Source organism: Protopterus annectens, chromosome 12.part0 (genome assembly GCF_019279795.1).
Source record: "Protopterus annectens isolate FY-2018-M chromosome 12.part0, PAN1.0, whole genome shotgun sequence".
NCBI lineage: Eukaryota > Metazoa > Chordata > Ceratodontiformes > Protopteridae > Protopterus > Protopterus annectens.
Genome location: NC_056746.1, coordinates 1,129,217,733 through 1,129,241,042, shown reverse-complemented (window position 1 = coordinate 1,129,241,042; position 23,310 = coordinate 1,129,217,733). Strand labels below are relative to the sequence as shown.

Sequence of the window (23,310 nt, the reverse complement as noted above, 5' to 3'; positions counted from 1 at the left end):
CCCCACATCTAGAAGTACCTTTTAGCTTATTGTTATTACTAGAATAGGTATTTTCTAATAAGTACTTTAAATTATTATTCATCCTGTATGTAAATAGTGGTTTTTCACCTAATATTGTTAATAAATCTTTATTCCCCTTAAACATTGCCCAATTGTTTTTAATAATTCTCTGAACTTCACCTGAGGTTTCACCATAAGTTAAAACCATAGCTTGTGAGAAATTATTAACCTCTTGTGACTTCTTAAATGGTATTTCCTCATCCATACCTAATAGAGGTTTGTATCTCACACCCCACTGGCCAATAAGCTCTTCTCGAATCTGAGAAACAAACAAGTATGGATACCCTCTAGCTAAAAACATTTCTAATAGTAGTTGAGTTTCTCTTTTTACAAGTTCTATATTAGAGCACATTCTTAAAACCCTAACCATCTGTCCCTTAACTATATTTCTTTTAACATAATTAGGGTGGCTACTCATATATTCTAGGTAGTCATTAGAAAATGTATGCTTTCTATACAAACATGACTGAAAACTTTTTGAATTAGTATCCTTAAATAAAGTAACATCCAAAAAATTAATACTTTCACTATTTGCGCAACCTGTAAATTTAAAATAGTCACAGACTTTATTTAAAAAATCCGTTAGCTTCTCATGTGATCCTTCCCCTTTCCATAAAATAAACACATCATCTAAAAACCTTAAATATAGATACCAACAATCCTTAAAGGGTGAATTAAATAAAAACATAGATTCCCATCTATACATCACAAGATTAGCAAATGTTGGGGCACAACTATTGCCCATCGCAACACTCCTAACTTGTCTAAAAAATTCTCCCCCAAAGGTAAAAAAATTATATTTTAACACCAACTCCATCAGTTCTAATATAAAATTAATCATGCTACTACTTAAATTACTCTCTAAAACTAATACCTCTTGGAACATCTCCAGACCTATATCATGGGGAATAGATGTATATAGGTCCACCACATCCACAGTGGAAAAACAAATATCATCATTATAAAATTCCTTGTTCACTCTTTTTAAAAAATCCCAGGAATCTATTAAAATATGCTTCACTGGTGTTATAGCACTTTTAACAACACGATCAATAAAAACACCCAAAGGATACAAAATACTATTAAAACCAGGAATAATAAGTCTATAGGGTGGATCAACCAAGTCTTTATGTGTTTTAGGGATACCAAAGGCAAGCGGAATGGTCGGATGTTCCACTGTCAAAAAGTTAAATACTTCCTCATTAATAACCCCCTGAAACAATGAGTCCTTCAGTATTAATTTAATTTTCCTATGGGCCAAATTTATCTCATTCCTTGAATCCATTTCATACTTAGATCCATCGTTTAACATACAAAAAATGTTATTATGATAGTCCACATTATTAACTATTACCATACCCCCTCCTTTATCAGGCTTCATATACCTAACTTTATTGTCACACCTTATTTCCTCTAACATCTTTTCTTCCTTGGTCAAATTAAGCACTCTCCTTTTGTGTTCATTAAGCTTTTTGTATATCTCCTGAGAACATACATTTTAAAGGAACTTAAAATAGGTAATAAAGGTGGGTTGTAACAACTTTTTTTCTTTATCATATTCTTTTTCCTAGAACTACATCCTTCATTGTTGTCTCTATTTAACATCTTAAGATTCAATTTTCTAACAAATATTTTCAGTTCTATTAAGGTTTTGCTAACATCTTCCCTAGCATTTGGGACAAATTTTAACCCTCTCATTAATAAATGGAACAATCCTTTACTCAACTCTAATCCAGTATAGTTATGAATTTTAAACCCTTTATAAAGGAATACTGTTCCATCATCCGAAATAATATCTTCGGACATGTTATTCACATCTGTCACCTCGACTGTTCGTAACTGTTCTTTCGTCGGTTCAATGGATTTCGATAATTGTATCGAAATCTCCTTCCCCCCTGTCCCCTAAAAAATCAGATTTATCTAGTCTACCTTGATTTTTATTAAAAATCCTCTCTGACCTCCTTAATGGTGGAAATTCAGTTTCATAAGAGTTAGCATTACTAATCTGTTTATTATTAACATTTTGTTTTAAACTACCCATAGGTGTAGAAACATTATTACTTTCAATAACAGAATCCAAATATGCTTTAGGTAAAGGATATGCCAGCCCATGTTTATAATCATATTCATATCTCAATATTTTTTTCTTTTTTCTGTCTATATTATTGCACACTTCATTTTCAACTTTATCAAATATAATGTTATACCTAAATGAATACTGATTAAAATTAAAATCATTCAAAATCTAATTATTAATTTCGTCAATGTCTCTGAATAATTCTTCAATTCTTTTATTATTTACTTTTAAAATAAAGTCCATCAATTCAAGACCATGTCGGTCAAACATTTTCAAAAGTTCATCACATTCCTCCTGGCTTTTCTTAATTCCATTCGGGAACCTAAAGGCTCGAAGACCCTTTGGAACCCTCCCTTTAGCCATACTCTCCTTTAAATAGGCATTATCGCACTGTAAGGCTCGCACCTTATTCATTTTTATTTCTAGTGTCACTAACCTACTGTCCATGCTTGTCACGCCATTTTCGACAGAAGACTGGAGCAAACCACATTTCTTTTTTGACCAGTCTCTCAGTCGATCATATATTCCATTTGTTACAGGATTATTAGTTCTAAAAACAGTTTGTCCCACACTTGTAGAAGGCAATGCTTGATTTTCAGCGCTCCGAGGACGCTGTCGCTGTTGCTGACTATGTCTTCATAAAACAGGAAGTGCACCATCAACATCTGTCCCTGGTGGATTTCTGCTCCTATCTATAGCCATCGGACTATTAGTCTTTTGTATTTTATTAACTGTCTCTTGTAGTTCGGACACCTTATTAGTAAGGTTTAAAATTAAAGCGAACAAATTACCATTATTTGTTTCCACTTGTTGCCCACACGGGAATGGCAAGGAATCAAGTTCTTCCTCAAAAACCAGCGAGAGATCATGCTCATCCATAACTGGAACCGGGCTTAGTAGGCAGTCAATCACCAAAAAAAAACAACAATAGAAACCAAGGGTGAAGAGTGGTACACACACAACTAGTAATCCAACAACCATTCCGACTCCAATAACTAAAGCCCAAAAACTTTATTCATGAATTCACAATACAAAAATAATAAAAGTCAAGGTCAGAAAAATATACATATTTTTTAAAAAATAAAAAATAAAACAGGTGTATATATATTTTTATATATTGTTTTATATATATATATATATATATATATATATATATATATATATAAAATGTTCCCTTGTCATAGTTTTAAGTTTGGGATACTAGAAGTGGTAGGACGTGATTTTAGAGGTGGTGATTGGAATAATAGACTATTGAGGGCCAAAGTTAAATGGCAATTAAGACTTAATGCTAGCGAAACCCCAGGTTTAAATGAGCATGTCAGTATTAAACATGAATTAAAATATAGGGCATTAAAACGTTAATTTTCAGGTTTATATATTAATATATATACACCTGTTTTATTTTTTAAAAAATATGTATATTTTTCTGTCTCTTTTGAATACTGTCAGATATACTGTACACTGTTTTTTAGGATGCTATATGAATTTTTTGTATGTCTTTTTAAAAAGGTGATTGGACCTAATTAAGGGTTAATTAATTTATTATATAAGGCTGAGTTGTGGTGATGAATTTGTTCTGAAGAAGTGATAATACGAAAGCGCATGACCTTGACTTTTATTATTTTTGTATTGTGAATTCGTGAATAAAGTTTTTGGGCTTTAGTTATTGGAGTCGGAGTGGTTGTTGGATTACTAGTTGTGTGTGTACCACTCTTCACCCTTGGTTTCTATAAAGAAGGACTTAACTATTGGACACTTATATTAGTCATGCCGAAAAGGGCTTTGTTCTACCAAGTTAGTATGGGAGTACATGTAGAACCTTTTCTCTCTTGTTATCAGAATAGAACACTAGAAGATTGATGGCTTGATTCAAGGTAACCTCCGAAACACCTTTATACATGAATGATGAATTAGTGCGTAACACAACCCTGTCCTTGTGAAAAATCAGAGACAGGGTTGACACACCATGAGAGCTTGCAGCTCAGAGACTTGCCTTGCAGGTGTCAGAGCCATGAATAAAATAGTTTTCCAAGTAGTGAACCATAAGTCAACCAGAGAGGCGAGGTAAGGTCGTTTTATTTTTTTAAAAAACAAAGTTGAAATTTCAAGGAGAAGAAATCTGTTTTCGAGGAGGTTTCATATACAACACTCCTTTCATAAACTGTTTGACCACAAAAACAGACAAAAAGGGTGGGATGCATGGGCAGACAAGTTGGGATGGCTGCAAGATGCACCTTAATAAAAGTATTTGACAAACCATCTCTAAGTAGCTCACATAAATATTTCAAAAATAGAAGGGTCAAAACCCTTTAGGGACCTCTGTTATTGGTTAGGCACCACCTAGAAAACCTCTTTGACTAAGACGACACAAGATTTTCTAGTTGTAGGTTTTCTTGCCTCCTTAAATACCTGCTGCACATCCTCATGGGACAAGTGCCTAAAAGGTATCAAAATACAATCATCCAGACTGTCAGCTGCAATTGCTCTAAGCTGGGGTGAACCTTTTGTCTCCGATGCTGTGTTAGCAAATCCAGTCTATGAGGAAGCTTGTGGTAATTGACCTTATCATTCTGTTAAGAGACAACTTTGCCTGGGCCAAAAAGGAGTTGCCACAATAATCTTCGATACATCTTTCTGAATTTTTGCAAGTACCTTGGAATCATTAGAAAGGGTGGAAATGCATAGGGGAACATTGATGACCACAGGAATGATATAGCCTCTGTCTCCCAAACATGGCTGCAAGGATGTCTTCAACAGAATGTTTTCAATTGTCTGTTTTGAAAGAAGGCGAACAGATCTGTTTCAGGTGTTACTCACATCTGGGTCAAGTCCTGAAAGACTTCTACATAGTGCTTTCACTCATGAGGGTTTGTCCAGGATCTTCTTAGCCAGTCTGCCACTATTATTTGCTCTGATGGAATGTATAAGGCCTGAAGAGTCAGATAACGCTGTCTTTTGGATCCCTGACTTTTGCTTGGCTGGGATTTTTGTTTTCTCTGCCCCATGAAGGAAGACACCTTGTCTGGGGAGAACTTGGGCACATGAAACATCCTAGATACCCCATGCATTAATTTCCTTCTATCATCCCACTGAGAATCTGTGTAACAGAGGGTCTAGACACCAATTCAGAACTTTAAAAGTTGCATTCAAAATTTTGGCATTTAAAATCATCAGAAAAATGTTGAATACGTAAATAAGCACAGTCTTAATACAACAGGAAAAACTAACATTTCTCAAGACTGTATCTGCACAATCAACACAACTCTCAAGGCACGTTTCAAAACCGTAGTTAAATCAGAATGATGTTATTCATATAAGACTTTTGCTCTGCAGGTAAGGATGCAGCAAAATCATCCAAACTGTACACACACTGTAAAATAAATTTTCACATTTAGCCTTGATAATTTAACATTCTAAAAGCTAGATTACTAGAAACAGACATCATTTTGCCCTAAAGATCTAACCACTTCCCCTCTTTATCAGGTGGCGTTGGATTAGATGAAGCCAAGGATTTTTTATTTGCATAGGCATTTAGGGAGACCGCAGCTGGGTTAGCAATAAGGGAGAAAAAGAGACCATTCATAACAAAGGAGACCCTATATTTTCTCTGCCTTTTTGAGGGCTGCTGGAATAGATACCAGTGTCCTGAAGGCAGCTTTATAAACATATTCCAAGGCTGGTAAGAGAGGAGGGTAGCTTCAGAACTGGGCATCTCATCTGTAAGATAATATATCCTGTTTAGCTATGGGGTAGTTCCAGACTGCTCACAAGCAAAAATTTCACTAAATCTAGCAATCATCTGAGGAAGAGTAAATACTTGTTTGGACTTAAGCTCAGGTTCAACTTCTGAAGAGTCAGAGTGATTGGACTCTGTGTCAACTGGGAAATCACCATTGTCCTCATGATATTCCTCATCATTCTCTGAAACAACAGAAAGGTCTCTAACCAAACTAGTACTAGAGCCATGGATGGGAACATGACCACCAGAATTAAAGATATGCAGAACACTCTTAGACGAGGAAACCACATCAGCTTTACAAACAGGCATAATCTGATTATCAGCTGTATGATGAAGCTTCTGTTTCTTTTTCTTGTGAACTTCACTACTAGATAAAATATCTGGGAACAGGGTAATGTCTGGCAGGGGAATCTCTTAGTCCCAGACTACTCATGCACCTAAAGGGTTTGGTTCTCCCATACCTATGCCAGGTACTGGAAGACCCCAAGAGGATGTATCCAAACCCTGTTTGATAGAGGTAAGCAAAGTTACACTACAGGGAGACAAGGCAAAAGGTAAGTGGTCTGTAAGTCGAGCAGTGGCCCGACAGAATCACTAACCATAGGCTCAGGCATTTTTATTTTGTTTTTTCTTTTTAGGTGCAACCGGATTTGATGGGGAGGTGAGGAGTACTGCAGTTATGATCCATAAAGTCAGGGGAGAGAACACCAGCCAGAAAGTACTAGATAATGCATCACAATAAGCACTTAAAGTTTCTAGTAATAAATATGTTCCCACACAACTAAACTCCATGAAACTGCCCTACTGTCATAAAGAAACAGTTTGAAATGTGTTCAGAATTCGTTTACAACTGACAGAAGTTTAAGAATTTCCAGTTCAGAAAGTCCAAACACCAAAGCAACCAATGTGCCAAACCAGTGTTAAAAATTAGCTACACACTCTTTAACCACATTAAACTACCATAAAATGTTTAATAGCAATTTATTTTTTCTTGTCAGAGAGAGTAAAATCTACACAGTACATTCAGATAACTCCCATTTGTGTTAAAATCGAGATCCACTGTTAAAACACAGAAAAATGCTGAAAAGAATCCAAGCTCTGCAATATTTTCCTATTAAAAGATGAATCTAAAGCAGAGAGTAACAACAGTGAAGACAGGTGTGATTAATTCATGGTTCTGACTATATGGGACAGCCCCTTATTCTCTAACAGTACACATAGAAAATACACTTCTAAGTACTGAATGTTTCTTCAGAAACACTAAAGACAAGCATTTGTCAGATAGAAGCCAAATAAACACTGCTGCAAGCAGAAATCCCCTCATGAATTACTGTAAATACTGACAGAAGTAAAATATTAAAATAAATATATTTTTAAATCAACATAAAAACAGAAAGTGAATGATAAATCTAATAAGATGGGAGGATGAAGGTCCCCATATGAGGCTTATCTGAGCAGTAAGCCAGAAAACTCAGCACTGGCTACTGTGAGGAGTCTGAGAACTTTCTTCTTTGGATGGCAGAAAATGACTGACAGTAAGGCGTATGTTGGAGATATGATAGTTCAGAAAGATGTCCTTGAGAGTATATAATTTCTGAAATGTATGGAGTCGTTTCAGTACAAAAATGAATGGAATAATATGTTAAGTTTGATACTTGGAAGAAAATTTAACCTTTGTGTAGAAATTTTCTTGTTGAGATGGTATAAAATAGCAATTACTAAAGGGGATGCTATCTTTAGTATGGATAGTGGCTAAGAAAACTGTAAGTAGAAAATGGAAAACCAAAGACCAACCTATCAATAAGAAAGGCAAAAAGATGTTTACGGAGATTAAAATATGGAGATGAGAACTATTAAGAGAACAGAAAAAAGTACACCCTGGTTAAAAAAACAATCTGTACAGGATTCTGTAATGGATTCTGTAATGGAAACTGAGCTTGAAGAGGACATTGACATGGATCAAAGCACCTAAGATATAGATCTCTTTAGATAGATAAGACTGTAATCCAGGGTATTAAGTCACTGGTCCCATTGTTAAGGTTTGTAATATAGTGACAGTAAAACAATATGGTCAGTAGTTGATATCTGAACTCATGTAAATTGTTAATTTATGTTTGGATGTTTTTGTTTTTTGGAGATCAAGACTAGATAGCATATTTTTTTGTAATGTATGGATTTACATGATTGATAAAACAGATCTTACCAGTGTCACCACCCATATATATTCTTGAAGTGCTTAAACATAATTAGTATATAGGATTTTTTAAGACCTTCATGTGGCAAAATCCAAGGTAATAATGATTGAAATGACCTTCACTTCCCTGGAGAAGTAGAGGAGGAGTGCTGTATGAAAGGGGGTTAGTGATTGTCACTCAAACAATGCATTTCCATGAGTTAATTGGCTGCAGCTCTGAAGTAAACCAGATATTGCTAAAGTAACACAGCACTGATTAAAGCTTCATGAGCACAGAAGTAAATGTTAATTGCTGACAGCCACCAAATCAAATCTTTGCTTGTTTAAACAATGGAGTGCCACAGGTGAGGAAGAAAAGTTGCAGTGAGCAAAATGCCAGCCAAAGTGTCTTGGCTGTAGTCCCTCCTGTCAGTAACTGCTAGATGGTGTATATCACTGTTTCACTACGAAGAGTAAAGGTTATGAGTCAAGGTGCAAGGTAAGCTCTGGAAATCAACAGTGACTGAAGCAGATGTGATCAGTCTATAGATAGAGACCTTTACCAAATTAGTTAAAAATGAATTTATAAACACTGTTCATTAGGTTAATGGACTACTGTTAAAGCATAAATTGGTTCATAGTATTTGCTTCAGTGATATTCAATTGGTAGACATTTGGTGGTGTACTTTTTTGTCTTATTCATGCAGACGTGGAGTTAATAATACATAGTCATTTCCTTTTTATATATTATTAAGCAGTCCTTCAGGTCACTGAGTCAAGTGTTGGTGCAGCAACATTGCTGAAGTTATTTATGCAAAAAACTGTTGACAGTCACAACTTGGGTATCCATTTTACTGTGTAATTGACAGAATACTAAATTATATCAAATTAAGTTAATATTTTATCTGTTGTCTAGTCTGTTTTTTCTTCTCATTTAAGGTCTTACGAACAAATGAATGTAAAGCATGAAACTCTACAGCTTATTCAGCCACAGTTTGAGACCCCTCTTCCAGCACTTCAGCCGGCAGTAAGTATGCAGTAAGGCACCAGATAATTTATTTAACCTTGGTCTACCATAAACCATGGCAGCTAAATGGCACATGACATTGTTTTTTTCTATATCTTTTATGGCCAGGTAATGTAATGTCACCCTCAGCCAGTTTTTATTAAACTGTCTTGCCTTTGTAACTTTTTACAGTGTTTACTTTGTTTCCTTTCATATATCTTGCAGTCAGTAGTAAGTAATAGAAATATATAGGTAGGAAAATGCATGCAGATTTGGTCTGCAATGAATAAAATATGAGGATGCATTATAGCAATGTAAAGCACATTTAAGATGAGGGAATGTCAGGTATACTACACGGGCAGAGTCGGGGTGGGGGGATCTGTGAAAGCATCCCACCTGAAAGTGGATGGCAGCTAGAAAACTCCAAATAAGAATTGCTGAACGTTTGCTTTCTGTACATCACAGATTTAAAATGCAACCAATTTTGTGGACCATCTTAATAATTCTTTTTTGAAATTTACTTATAAGTATCATAGAGAAGGACTTAACTATATGAACACTTATATTAGTCATGCCAAAAAGGGTGTCAACCCTTATGTCATTAGATGGGTCACTAACTGGCTGACTGATAGAACACATATAGTCAAAATAGGGGAAACCACCTCCAACAACAGACCCGTAACCAGTGATGATTCATTTACTTGTTTTACAAAACCGATCCAGCAAAGGAGAGTACATTCTGTATGCACTAGATCAGGGGTTCCCAAAGTGTGCGCAGCAGCGCCCTTGTGAGGAAGCCATGGCTCTCCAGTTCGCAGTTTATTTTGCAGCTAAGCTTATTAGTTCATGGCGAACTAAGTCTAGACCTACACTGTAGCTTTTTATCAGAACTGGCATCAAGTATAGCAGCAGTCCACAACCACCGGGCCGTGGAGCACTTGGAACCAGGCCGTCAGATAAGTGAATGCCTGTATGAGTGTGTGTGTGTGTGTGTATGTGTGTGTGTGTGTGTGTGTGTGTGTGTGTGTGTGTGTGTGTGTGTGTCTGTCTGTCTGTCTGTCTGCATGTGTGAGTGAATGCTTGCATGAAAGCAAAAGTGTGTGTGAGATCGGGAGAGTGAGAGCGATGTGTGAGTGAATGCAGGAATGAATGAAGAAGTGGCTGTGTTGTGTGTGTGTGTGAGATCGGGAGAGTAAGATGAATGTGTTAGTGAATGCAGGTATGAATGAGGAAGTGACTGTGTGTGTGATTGGGAGAGTACGAGTGATGTGCGAGTGAATGCAGGTATGAATGAGGGAGTGACTATGACTGTGTGAGAGATCGGAAAAGAGTGAGAGTGATGTGTGTGAGTGAATGTGTACATAAATGTAAAAGAGACTGTCTGTGTGTGTCTGTGTGTGTCTGTGTGTGTCTGTGTGTGTCTGTGTGTGTCTGTGTGTGTCTGTGTGTGCGTGTGTGTGTCAAGGGGGGAGAGAGTGAAGAGTGAGAGTGATCCCTGGCAGCAGCAATAAGGTCTGTGTAGGTCTGGACCATACCACTGGACACATACCTCTCACCCTCTTAGATCAAGAAATCTGGACAAAGCCAAAAATAGTGGGGGTACAACGGCACAAAATAGGGACACTTTTAAGTACTGCTGTCACAAACTTAGAAAGTTGATAGAAATGCAGGTTTTGCAATAGCATGAATTTTCTGAAGGGTATGAAGTATGAAACTCAACTGTCTGTCATTATTTTCTGACTTCATCCTCAAATATCTGCCAGTGATTTGCCAGAAAACAACAATTCTATGAGAAAAAGACCAAAAATATGAGGCAAAAATCTGGACATTCTGCAAAAATCTATACAGCTGAGAGGTATGCTGGACAGAGCCAAATAATAGGGACAGATTTTAAATATTGCTCTTATAAATTTAATAAGGTTGCCATTAGGTTTGCTTACCTCTCAACCATAGTAGATCAGTGTTATGCTATTAAGCAGAATGTACACTTTTTTTTTTGGTAATTGTCTTTTTATTGTACTTTTGAGTTTTTCTCCCCAGGTCTTCTAGTCCAGTCAGGCAGCTTCGTTAAACAAACGTGAAATAATAAGTAAATGAAATATGCACTTTATGCGCAGTGCGAGGAGGGGGGGCTTGGGGAAACCTGGATTCAGCAAGGGAGCCGAAAATCGAATAAGTTTGGGAACCACTGCACTAGATGTACATAGGCAACAAAGATTTTATCTCCGTAGAACTAAATCCTTTAGAAAAGATTCTCAGATTTTTTGTGTCTTTCTCCACTAACACACTGCGGAACAAAGCCTCCAAAATCTCTCTGTCCAGATGTCTGTCCAACAGTATTTCCTCTGTGTACACTTCTCACAGCAAGACTTTGTCATTCAAACCGAACGTTCCTCCATAGCTTTCTTCAAGAATTCCTTTGTAGATGAAATTTGTGCTGCAGCAAGCTGGTCTGCATTGCATACCTTTGCCAAACTTTATAAGCTAGATGGAAGATCCCACAGCTTCCTTTGGGGTATTTGTTCTTGGTGTTTTCTGTTATTATAGCACCTGGGTTGATTGGTAGCTTTGGATTTTGACCAATTATTCTGATCAGTTGGACCAGATGATTAGGATATGGTAGTTATGTGCTTAACATAGCACTGGATCCTTTCATTCAGGTCCATCCGATACAACATCCCTCCCTCCAACCCCCTTTCAAGTTGTCATTTTTCTATGAAACTGGCAGACCTCTCTGAAGCTCGTTGGTGCTAGTTCCCTTCTCCTATAGAGTCTCTGGTTTCTATGGAGGCAACAAACTCGATCCGAGGAGAGTGGCTACCCTGGAGGGGTGTTATAAGAGCCAAAACTTTAAAGGATCTCAATGCAGTGGCATTAGTTGTACCGGATGAGATCCCAACAAGCAGCTTGAAAACTCATTAGCCATATAGGACAGACCTAAATGGAAAGGATTGAATGTGTTCCACAGGATCAGTTCTGGGACCGCTACTGTTTGGAATCTATTTCTGTGAAGTACAAACACTAAAGGTATGTGGCTGACAGAGCTGGCTAATGACTGCAAGCTGCGAGTGGAATAGAATGTCTAAATGATGTCAGCATCCTACAAGAGGATCTTGCACAAACAACTGATCGGTGCCAAAGTCATGGCCTTAAACTCAATGCAAAAAAATGTGTTATCATCCCTTTCAGTAAGAGCAATGTTCCTGCTAACTACCACATCAGTAGCAACACCCTAAGTATGCACTCAGTGTTGAGAGACTTGGGCACACAGGTTGACAGCAACCTTACCTTTGACCACCATGTCTCCACACTGGTAAGAAGGGCATTCTATATTGCTCATCTCATAAGTAAGGGCATTGCCTCCAGAAAAAAAGAAGTTATAACCTCCCTGTACTCTTCCCTCATCAGGCTAATAATTGATTACACCACCCCTTTTGGTATGCGCCTTTCGAAGCACCTGCAGCAATTGGAGAGACCACAAAGGTTCCTCACAAGAAAAGTCAAGGTCTTCAGCATCTGTCCTATGTGGATCATCTGAAATCACTGTCACTTTATTCTGTTTCATACAGACTACTCAGAGGTGATGTCTGGTTTGTTTATAAGGCAGTCTCTGACCCTGCTTTATTGGAATTGCTGCATATCTGCAAGTCAAATGGTACACGGGTTACTCGCTCTAAAGACCTTTACCTGGTATGTGACATTATGTTCTGCCTTTTTTTGTGTGTGTGTGAAAAATGTTTAAATGTTGTTGTTCTTGACCCTAATATCTTTTAGTGCTGTATATTATCTTTCTGGCTTGTACTTTATACCCGTGTTATTTTTCTTAGGGTATTTGCTTTAGGATAAGACACATTTCTTAGGGGAAAGTTACATAAGAAAGACTCATTCAAACTAGGGATGCTTTACAGAGCCAAAAACTTTCTCACTGACAGAGCTAAAACTACACTTGGCACTACAAGGCATTACAAAATCAGAAACTGAGCAATGCTGTAACAAAGTTGCTAAATTTGCAGTAAGTACCCCTTTCAGAACCCACCACTGTACAGCACTAAAAAGTCTAAAGTGGTTAGAACCACCCCATCAGCTAACGTGTGTGTGTGCGTGTGTGCGTGTGTGTGTGTGTGTGTGTGTGTGTGTGTGTGTGTGTGTGTGTGTGTGTGTATATATATATATATATATATATATATATATATTTTTTTTTTTAATATATGTATATATTATGTACACACATAGTGGATATAAAATGTGTACACACCCCTGTTAAAATGCCAGGTTTTTGTGATATAAAAAAATGAGACTACAATAAATCATTTCAAAACTTTTCCCACCTTTAATGTGACCTGTAACCTGTACAATTTAATTGAAAAACAAACAAATCTGTTAGGGGAAAAAATATATAAAAAAAACATACAGTAAGCTGGTTGCATAAGTGTGCACACCCTTAAACTAATACTTTGTCGAAGCACCTTTTGATTTAATTACAACATTCAGTCTTGTTGGGTAGGAGTCTATCAGCATTGCACATCTTGACTTGGCAATATTTGCCCACTCTTCCTTGCAAAAGCGCTCCAGATCTGTCAGATTGCAAGGGCATCTCTTGTGCATGGCTCTCTTCAGGTCACCCCACAGATTTTCTATTGGATTTAGGTCTGGGCTCTGGCTGGGCCATTCCAAAACTTTCATTTTCTTCTGGTGAAGACATTCTTTTGTTGATTTGGATGTATGCTTGGGGTCATTGTCATGTTGAAAGGTGAAATTCCTCTTCATCTTCAGCTTTTTAGCAGATGCCTGAAGGTTTTAGGCCAAAAGTGACTGGTATTTGAAACTGTTCATAATTCCCCCCATCTTGACTAAAGCCCCAGTTCCAGCTGAAGAAAAGCAACCCCACCACCATGCTTCACTGTGTGGATGATGTTCTTTTGGTGATGCGAAGTGGTGGTTTTGCACCAAACGTACCTTTTGGAATTATTGCCAAAAAGTTCAACCTTGGTCCCATCAGACAATAACACATTTTCCCACATGCTTTTGGGAGATGTGATGTATTGCTCTGCAAATTTTAGCAGGGCCTGGATGTTTTTCTGTGTAAGAAAAGGCTTCTGTCTTGCAACCCTACCCCATAGCCCAGACATATGGAGAATACAGGAGATTGTTGTCACATGTAGTACATAACCAGTACTTGCCAGAAATTCCTGCAGCTCCTTCAGTATTACTGTAGGTCTCTTGGCAGCCTTCCTGACCAGTTTTCGTCTTGTCTTTTCATCAATTTTGGAGGGATGTCCAATTCTTTGCACCATCACTGTTGTCCCATATTTTCTCCACTTTTTGATGACTGTCTTCACTGTGTTCCATGGTATATCCATTGTTGTGGAATTTTTGATGTGAGAGTGTTCAATCTCGCCTTTGTTCTTACACATGGGTTCGGAGCCGATCCTCGGCTCCGTGTCGGCCGCCTGCAAGCTCTGCATCGAGAAGAAGCTCGAGATCACCTAATACCCACAATCCCCCTCTGCCTTTACCTCAGATCTAGTTTTCCGCTGCAGCGTTCGCATCACTGGGTCGAGCTCGAGCACCTCAGATAAGATTTAGAATTTTATTCTTGTTTTTTCTCTGGTACTTTAGTGCTATAACCTGTTTAATAATAATTTGTGTGAGTGTGGTTAGGTATAAGGGAATCTCGGTTCCGTTAAAGTTTAAAACTTAGCAGAGTTCTCTTCGGGGCCTACCACCCCTTATTGGATTTGACAACCGGATTTGACTTTTTCTACTGGATTGACAAATTTTTACCGGACTTGACTTTTTTCTGGATTGGACTATTTTCTACTTTCTTGACATGTCTGAAAAGACCAAATCAGGGTTCAAGCGTTGCCAATGTGGGCAAAAAATGTCAGTAACTGACAACCATAGTTCCTGTGTCTACTGTCTTGGCCCTCTCCACCTGCAAGAAGACTGCTCTATTTGTCATTCTTTCAGTGGGAGGGTCATGACAGATAGGCACAGGAAATTAATGGACAGGGGTTTATTAAAACCTTCCTTTCAGGAGGCTCTGGATGCTTCTGACCAGGCATCCAAGTCCTCGAAGGAATCGAAGTCATCGGCTCCGAGCTCTTCCACTAAAGTTAGATCACTGGTTCCACAGACTTCGGGGCCGAGTGTTCAACTGTTGTCAGTTCCCGAGCCTCGAGTCTTGGAACCGGTGATGGAGCTCCCTCCCTCGACACTGTTGAGGTCGGCTCCGTCTTCGGTTCCTTCGACCCGATCTTCTTCTAAGCTCTCCGATATCGATGTGGATCGTGTGGTGCAGAAGTTATTGGAACATTCGGCCCTATCCAAGCTTATTTCGGTTTCCACCCAGTTGGTGTCGAAACTTGAAGGCCTCCCATTGTCTCCATCCATTCCTCCTCCGAGACCTGTCCAGTCTTTGGAGCCGGAAGAGGCTGATCTACTGATTGTGGAGCCCTCGGGGCCAGAACCGTCCTTTTCTCGGTCTGCTCCTTTCACCTCGACTCCGTCGGATCCGGTACCGGAGTCTCGGAGCCGACGATCTGTCCTTGGTTCCGGGGCCGAGAGTCGAACCGACGTTTCGGTTCCGACTCTCCCCCTCGGGGCCTCGGCGCGGATTGATTCGGCTCCGTCCTCGGGGTCGATGCCTTCGGTACCTGTCTCGGGGATTCTTCCCATTTCTTCGGAACCGGGAGATTCTTCGACTCGGGACCTGGGGGCCTTCGATCTCATGAGGAAGGTGTTGTCTACCCAGACAACCACATCAGTAGAAGCAACCTCTCCTCCCCATAAAGGACCGTTATCTTCCTCTGCACCAACGGCCACATCCAAGCGTCGAGCACCGGTGTCTCAGCCACCCTGGAGAGTGCCCCTCTTCCTCGGAGGCTTCTTCGGATGCTCCCCCCGAAGAGGTCCCTAGGAAAAGATTGTGTAAGAGGAGACACTTAGATTCTCCACAGGAATCTTTAACATCCGATACTGACTTGGATGAGTCAGAAGGGTCCCCAAAGTCACCTACGGAAGATGTCTCCTTTTCTGACATCTTGGAGATCCTCAAGCAGAGAGGTGATTGGCAGTCCCTCCCCCCTTCTGAGGATGAGTCAGTCCTGCTGAAGGCATTTGGTGCTCGCCCTTCCTCCTCCTGGGTCACTCCGCCCTTCGATGAGTTAATGGAGTTGATTGCTCGAAGGGCGTGGGAGACACCTGACACGGTGGAACCAGTCCCTAGGAAGCCTAATAAGTACATCACTGCACCCCAAGACAAGGCTTACCTCACTAAAGGAGTTCCAGTAGACGCCATGGTGGTGGCAGCGGCCACGAAAAAGGAGATGTCGGAGTCTTCCTCATCTGTCCATCCGCCTAACAGAGATTCTAGGACTATGGACAGATATGGGAAGCGCATTTTTAGTTCAGCGGCCTTTTCTATGCGTTCCCTGAACTATTTGACTCATTTTACACGCTTACAGAGGGATCTAGTCAAAGAGTTGGGAGATACCCTCCAGGGTACTACAGATGCTGCGGTCTCAGAGAAAGTTTCGGCACATCTAAATACCCTTACATCCATTGTTAACTCATCCATGAGGCTGATATCATACGCAGCCGAAGGATCGAGTAGGGCAGCGGCTTCAGCGATTGCTCTTCGTAGGCAATCCTGGATGCGCTTATGTTCGTTTGCGGAAGCCTTCAAGTCTTCCTTTACTAACGCCCCATTTGATGGTGCCACACTTTTTGGCCCTAAAGTAAAGGAGACCCTTACCCGGTGTGAACAGGAGGGAAAGACTCTGTCTGCTGTCGGAGTCCGTTTTTCCACCCCATCCAGACCGTACCCCAAAGGGCAACGTGGTGGGAAAATGTGGTTTCGAAAACCCCAAGGATCTTTCCCAAGCACACAGGGTGATGTCCCCTCTAGAGGCAGAGGAGCAGGCAGAGGTGGAAGACGCCGCCCGGGCGGCAGAGGGGGTCCGCAAAACCAAGGTGACAGGGATACCCCCCCTGGTAAACCTTTTCAGCACTCCTGAGAGGAGGCCCGACTGTCCTGCTCTGGAGACAGTCGGGGGTCTCTTAGCTTTATACCCTCAGGCCTGGCAAAACATTACTACAGACAACTGGGTAAAAAGCGTTGTTACCAGAGGTTACAAAATACCATTTCTATCCACTCCCATTCCAAAGAAAAAACTCCCAGATGTACCACCCCATCTGCGAGACCCAGCAGCTATAGAAATTTCAAAGCTGCTAGAAAAAAGAGTCATCCAACCAGTCCCAGCGGACCAAGTAGGATTCGGGACTTACTCAAGGTTCTTTTTAGTTCCAAAGAAGACAGGGGACTGGAGGCCTATTCTGGACCTAAGCAACCTCAACACCTTTGTCAAGAAGGAAAAGTTCCGAATGGTCACGCTTCAATCGATCCTTCCATTCTTACAGAAGAACGACTGGATGTGCTCAATAGATCTGAAGGACGCATACTACCACATCAAAATGGCCAGGGCGTCCAGGGATCATTTGCGCTTCCGCTGGGAGCCAGTCACTACCAGTTTCGAGCCCTGCCCTTTGGTCTGACCTCAGCCCCAGGGTTTTCACCAAATGCATGGCAGTGGTAGCGTCTCATCTGAGGCGCCTAGGATTCCAGGTGTTTCCGTATCTGGACGACTGGCTCCTGTCTGCCACCACCAGGCGTCAACTGATACAGGCCAGGGATTACACCCTACAACTTTGTATTCACCTCGGAATTTCCGTAAATTTCGAAAAATCTTTACTACAGCCATCACAGCATATCTTATTCATAGGAGCGGAATTAGATACGCATCATTTGGTTCTAAGGCTTCCTACAGAAAGAATAGTCGCACTTCAAAACAACATTTCTCTCCTGCTGTCGTCCAAAAAGTCCCCGGCAAAGCTGGTTCTGAAGGTCTTGGGTCTCATGGCAGCTTCTCTCATTGCGATACCATTGGGAAGACTGCACATGAGAGTTCTACAATGGCTCCTGTTTGCACAATGGTCATTCCAACAGCTACCTCTGACTCACGAAATACTGATAACAAGCACATGCAAATCACACCTAGTTTGGTGGCTTCAGACTTGCAACCTTTCCAGCGGAAGACCATTTGTGCTACCCACACCGTCAGCGACGATAACCACGGACGCTTCCCTGATAGGGTAGGGGGGCATCTTTCAGGGACAGACAGTCCAAGGCGAATGGACCAATCTGGAGTACAATCTGCACATCAATGTTCTGGAGTTGAGGGCAGTGTTTTTAGCGTTGCAACACTTTGCTCCCCTTCTTCCTCTAGGGACTATTGCAGTTCAGACAGACAACATGTCCGTAGTCTGGTACATAAACAAGCAAGGGGGAACCAGGTCTTATCAACTATGCAGAGAGGCCATGAGAATTTGGCAATGGGCAGAGTCCATGGGTCGCTTTCTGATCGCAACGCACATCCCGGGGTCATCCAACGTAATAGCCGACAGGCTGAGCAGAGCAATACTGTTGCCTCACGAGTGGTCCCTCAAACAGTCAATTGCGAACACGATATTTCGCAAGTGGGGTCAGCCTTCCTGCGATCTCTTTGCGTCTCCAATGAACGCCAAATGCAGGAGCTACTTTGCCCTATTACCCCCTCCAGGGGAAGTCCCCAGGGACGCGCTGGTGCACGATTGGCCCCCGGGTCTCCTGTATGCTTTTCCTCCATTTCCCCTGATTGCAAAGTTTCTGCAGAAAGCCAACAACCTTCAGAGGACGATAATCCTCATTGCCCCATTCTGGCCTCGTCAGATTTGGTTCCCCTTTCTATTGCATCACCGCATTCGGGGACCTTGGATGCTGGACCCAGAGCCAGATCTACTGACTCATTCATCAGGAGTCCCTCACCCATCTCTCGAATCACTCCATCTAGCAGCTTGGCTGCTCCGCTTCCCTTTCTAGCCAGGTCTGATTCCCTTACACCGGCGGTTCAGAATATTTTGGTGGCTTCTCATAAAGCTTCCACTACAAAGACCTACACCAGTAAATGGAAGCGTTTCGTCTTCTGGGCTAATTCACATAATTTGGACCCTGTTATAGCCCCGTTAAACAAGATCTTGGAGTTTTTGACAGAATTATTTCATGAAGGAGCTTCTCCTGCTACTTTAAGAGTGCAGTTGGCTGCCATTTCTAACTATCATGTGGAAGAATGTGGTGCCTATTATGGCTCACAGACTTTGTAAAGCCTTTTTAAAAGGTTCTTTTCATATCAGACCACCAGTTAGAAGTCCTACGTCACCGTGGAATTTGAACCTCTTACTTTCTAAATTGATGTTACCCCCCTTTGAACCAGCCTCAAATTGCCCATTGAAATTTTTATCGTGGAAAACTCTATTCCTGGTGGACATTACATCCGCTAGGCGAGTGTCTGAGCTTCAAGCTCTTTCTATTAAACATCCTTATTTAATTTTCCACTCTGACAGAGTATCCCTTCGCACTAATCCTTCCTTCCTTCCTCCCCAAAGTTTGCTCTACTAATAATATTAATCAGTCCATTGAGTTACCCACCTTCTTCAAAAACCACTCTAATAAACTAGAGTATATGTTGCACAAATTGGATGTCCATAGACAACTCAGATTTTATTTGGATAGAACAAAAGATCACAGGAAATCTGATCAACTGTTTGTAGCCTTTGCTGACAGCAGAAAGGGTGTAGCAGTTACGAAACGAACTCTTTCTAAATGGCTAACTGATTGTATCACATACGTTTATGAGGCTTCTAATCAACCATTATCAATCAAACCTAAAGGACATTCTACGAGATCAGTGTCTACATCCTTAGCTCACGCAGCTCGTTTACCATTAGACACGATTTGTGCGGCTGCTACTTGGGCTAAACCACATACATTTATCTCTCATTACAAAGTGGACAAGGTTTCTAGGGATAGGGCAACCTTTGGTTCCACTGTGCTCAAGAACGTTCTCCCGTGAGTTCCTCAGGATCATGGAGCTAGGGACGCTACCCATGTGTAAGAACAAAGGCGAGATTGAACACTCTCACATATAGAAGTTATGTCCTTACCATAACGTTCCATGTGGAGTGTTCATCTCGCCTTGGTTATTACACTCCCACCCTTCCCACCCTTAGGAAGAACGTTCGATTTGGTGCCTGGTCTGGAGTATTCTCCTTCTGCAGTTGCATTGGTTGTATTATTGATACACTTGTGTATATATGTACGTATATGTATATAGATAATCCTATCATTAGGTAATTTTTGGTATGTGTGTGTGCTCTCTATGACTGGTTTGCTTGCAAACTAAATCTGAGGTAAAGGCAGAGGGGGATTGTGGGTATTAGGTGATCTCGAGCTTCTTCTTGATGCAGAGCTTGCAGGCGGCCGACACAGAGCCGAGGATCGGCTCCGAACCCATGTGTAATAACCAAGGCGAGATGAACACTCCACATGGAACGTTATGGTAAGGACATAACTTCTATTTCTACCCTTCTCCTGACCGATACCTTTCAACAATGAGATCCCTTTGATGCTTTGCAAGTTCTCTGTGAACCATGGCTTTTGCTGTAGCAGGCAATTGAGTAAATGTCAGGAAAATCCTACTAGGACATTATTTGGGGTTAATCAGAGTCTCTTTAATTGATGGCAGGTGTTTACCAAAGAAGACTGAATGTTGTAATTAAATCAAAAGGTGCTTCAACAAAGTATTAGTTTAAGGGTGTGCACACTTATGCAACCAGCTTATTGTACGTTTTTTATTTTTTTATATTTTTTCCCCTAACAGGTTTGTTTATTTTTCAACTGAATTGTACAGATTGTAGGTCACATTACTAATACCATGTTGCTAATGCCTGGAACTCTTTACCTGTATCCATCAGGTCAATACCCTCCCTCACATTCTTCAAAACCATTTTTGAAAGATTTCCTAGCCAAAAGCTGGCCCTGTTCTTGCTCAAAACCAGGATAAACTATATCCCTAAACATGAACAAGTACCTATTCATACCTAAGTACCACCATACTCTCTCTTCTTCACTCACTTCCCAAATTTTATTAATTTCTGTCTCCTGGTTTTCTCTGTAAGTATACCATAAGCCAGCTTTCCTCTCACTTCATATAGCAATTTGTGTTTGTATTATACTAGCTTACCTTTTATGTTTAGAATTTTTCTGTAAACAGGCCAAAATTTCTATAAATATTAAATCATTGTTATATAACTTGAATCTATTCTTAACCAATGTTTTGATACTGTGTCTAATTTGGTACAATTATTTAAACTGTAGATGTTTTTGTATTATATTTGAAAATTGTAAAAGTAATACTTTGGAGCTTTTCTTCCTGGACCTCGGCTGCAAATGAGCTCCTACCCAGTCGAACTCTCCTGGTAATCAGATGTCAGTAAATAAATAAACGAATAAATAAATAGTCTTCCTTCATACCTCATTTAGGTAGAAGGCCTACCAACTCTGCTGTAGCCATTTGTATTTGCTACTACTATGCCCTCTTTCCAAAGTTGCTCATAAAAAAAATAAATAAATAAATAAATAAATTCAGCCTGCTGTTTACTATGGATAGCTGGTACTTTTCTCGGCTGTTAATTTCTACTTCTATTGTTGAAGTTACATTTTTGTTGATTGTGTGTGTGTGTGTGTGTGTGTGTGTGTGTGTGTGTGTGTGCACATGCATGCATGCATTCTTCTTGTCACTTTAGATGAAGCATTCAGGCAAGAGCTTCAGCAGAAGTGACAGTTGTGGCCATAGAGTTCTGCCCCAGGACACCCATGATCTCTGTGTGGTGTGTCTGGGCTGGAACATGTCTGCAGACTGCTCGATCAGGAGGTTATAAAAATAAAATAATTCTTAAGGGTTTACTCCCTCTAGACCCATCAGGTGAGAAACAAAGGAAAGAAAGTTAAAAGAAGCAGGAGAGAAATAAGGATGGAGAAAAAGAGAAGGATACCAAACTGAAAAAGAGAAAGGCAGACAGTGTCCAGTGTTCATCATTACTGCCACACTGTGGCCATGACATTTTGGCTTATCTGCCAAGGTAACCCAATATTGGCCAGCTTTCAAAAGCTCAAACTCCTCTGCCTCTCTCTTCCTGTGACAGCTGACTAGCTGAGCATATCCTATGAAGAAAGCCTTCAAATGTCACCGGAAGTGAGTGTTCAATCTTTGCACTTAGTTGTGGTTTCAAAATGGTAATTAGCCTCTTTTTATGATAATTTATTAGCATTATTTGCCTGCTATTTTTTGGATTTAGGCACTAGTCTTGTTTCTTTGGCATGCTACCAGGCTTATTACATATTGTACTCTAGTTACTTGTTTTTAATTAACCTATCCCATTTGTTGTTAGATTGGCCGTACCCCATCCCATGGTCTATAATTATATATTACCCCTAGTGAGAATAACTGGGGTCGTCCCATAGATAGTTTGAGGGGACCCATGCCTGATATAAAGCATTTTAGTAGCTGTCTCTGTCCATTAGTAGTATTGGGGGCAGTCCTGGGTTAAAAATTTCTATAGATCCAAGTTGTACTTGAATTTGGACAGGGATGAGCTTTGTTCCACATGGATGGTGAGTTTGCTCCAGAGCAGTGGTATCGCCCGTGAGATGTATCTAGCCCTCCAAACCGTTCTTTTGGTGTTGCATCACAGATTTCTATCCTGATACTAAGTATTTCTGATGCCATTTGACTTGCTGTTGTGCAGTAAGTCCATCAATATTGGGTCGGAGGATGTCTTGTTTGCCAGACACAGGCCATCCCTTAGCAGCCCATAGGATACCGAGTATAGTGAAAAGGCTGTGAGGCTGCCCATGTAGGACATATTGTTTAGGCCTTTTTTTTAACAAAAAAAAAAATCCTTTATTGAATTACCACTTGTGACATATGCAGACTTACATTTACATACAAATAATCAAACCATATAAACAAGTTCACATTTACAAACATTATACATCACATATATTTTTCTGTACAATATAATCAAACCAGCATTACATAAACTGTTCAGCTCCTGCTTTTTCTTAAACATCATTCCATATCGTTTAGGCATTTTATCCTTTTAGTAAGGTATCTGTGTGGGTGTTCCAGTTGTATGTGTCTAGACAAAAACATGCCAAAGGAGGCATTATACTCAATGACTGCCCTAATGAAAAAAATGAAAAAACTTAGCAAACACAATTTTCCTTTTCTCCACCAATGAATAAACATGTTTCTGTGTTTCAACAACAGATGTTAAGAGACTTGCATTTCAAATGTTCTTATAGAAATGGTTCTAAT

At 40.3% G+C, this 23,310-nt stretch overlaps 1 protein-coding gene across 1 annotated transcript in view; it reads left to right on the top strand.

Annotated features, from left to right (window-relative positions):
* IFT52 (intraflagellar transport 52) overlaps positions 1 to 23,310 on the top strand; it is a 906,963-nt gene that overhangs the window by 785,466 nt on the left and 98,187 nt on the right. The window contains exon 11 of the mRNA XM_044090140.1: positions 8,989 to 9,076. Within this exon, the coding sequence (XP_043946075.1) occupies positions 8,989 to 9,076 (88 nt within the window). The remainder of the gene's footprint in view (positions 1 to 8,988; positions 9,077 to 23,310) is intronic.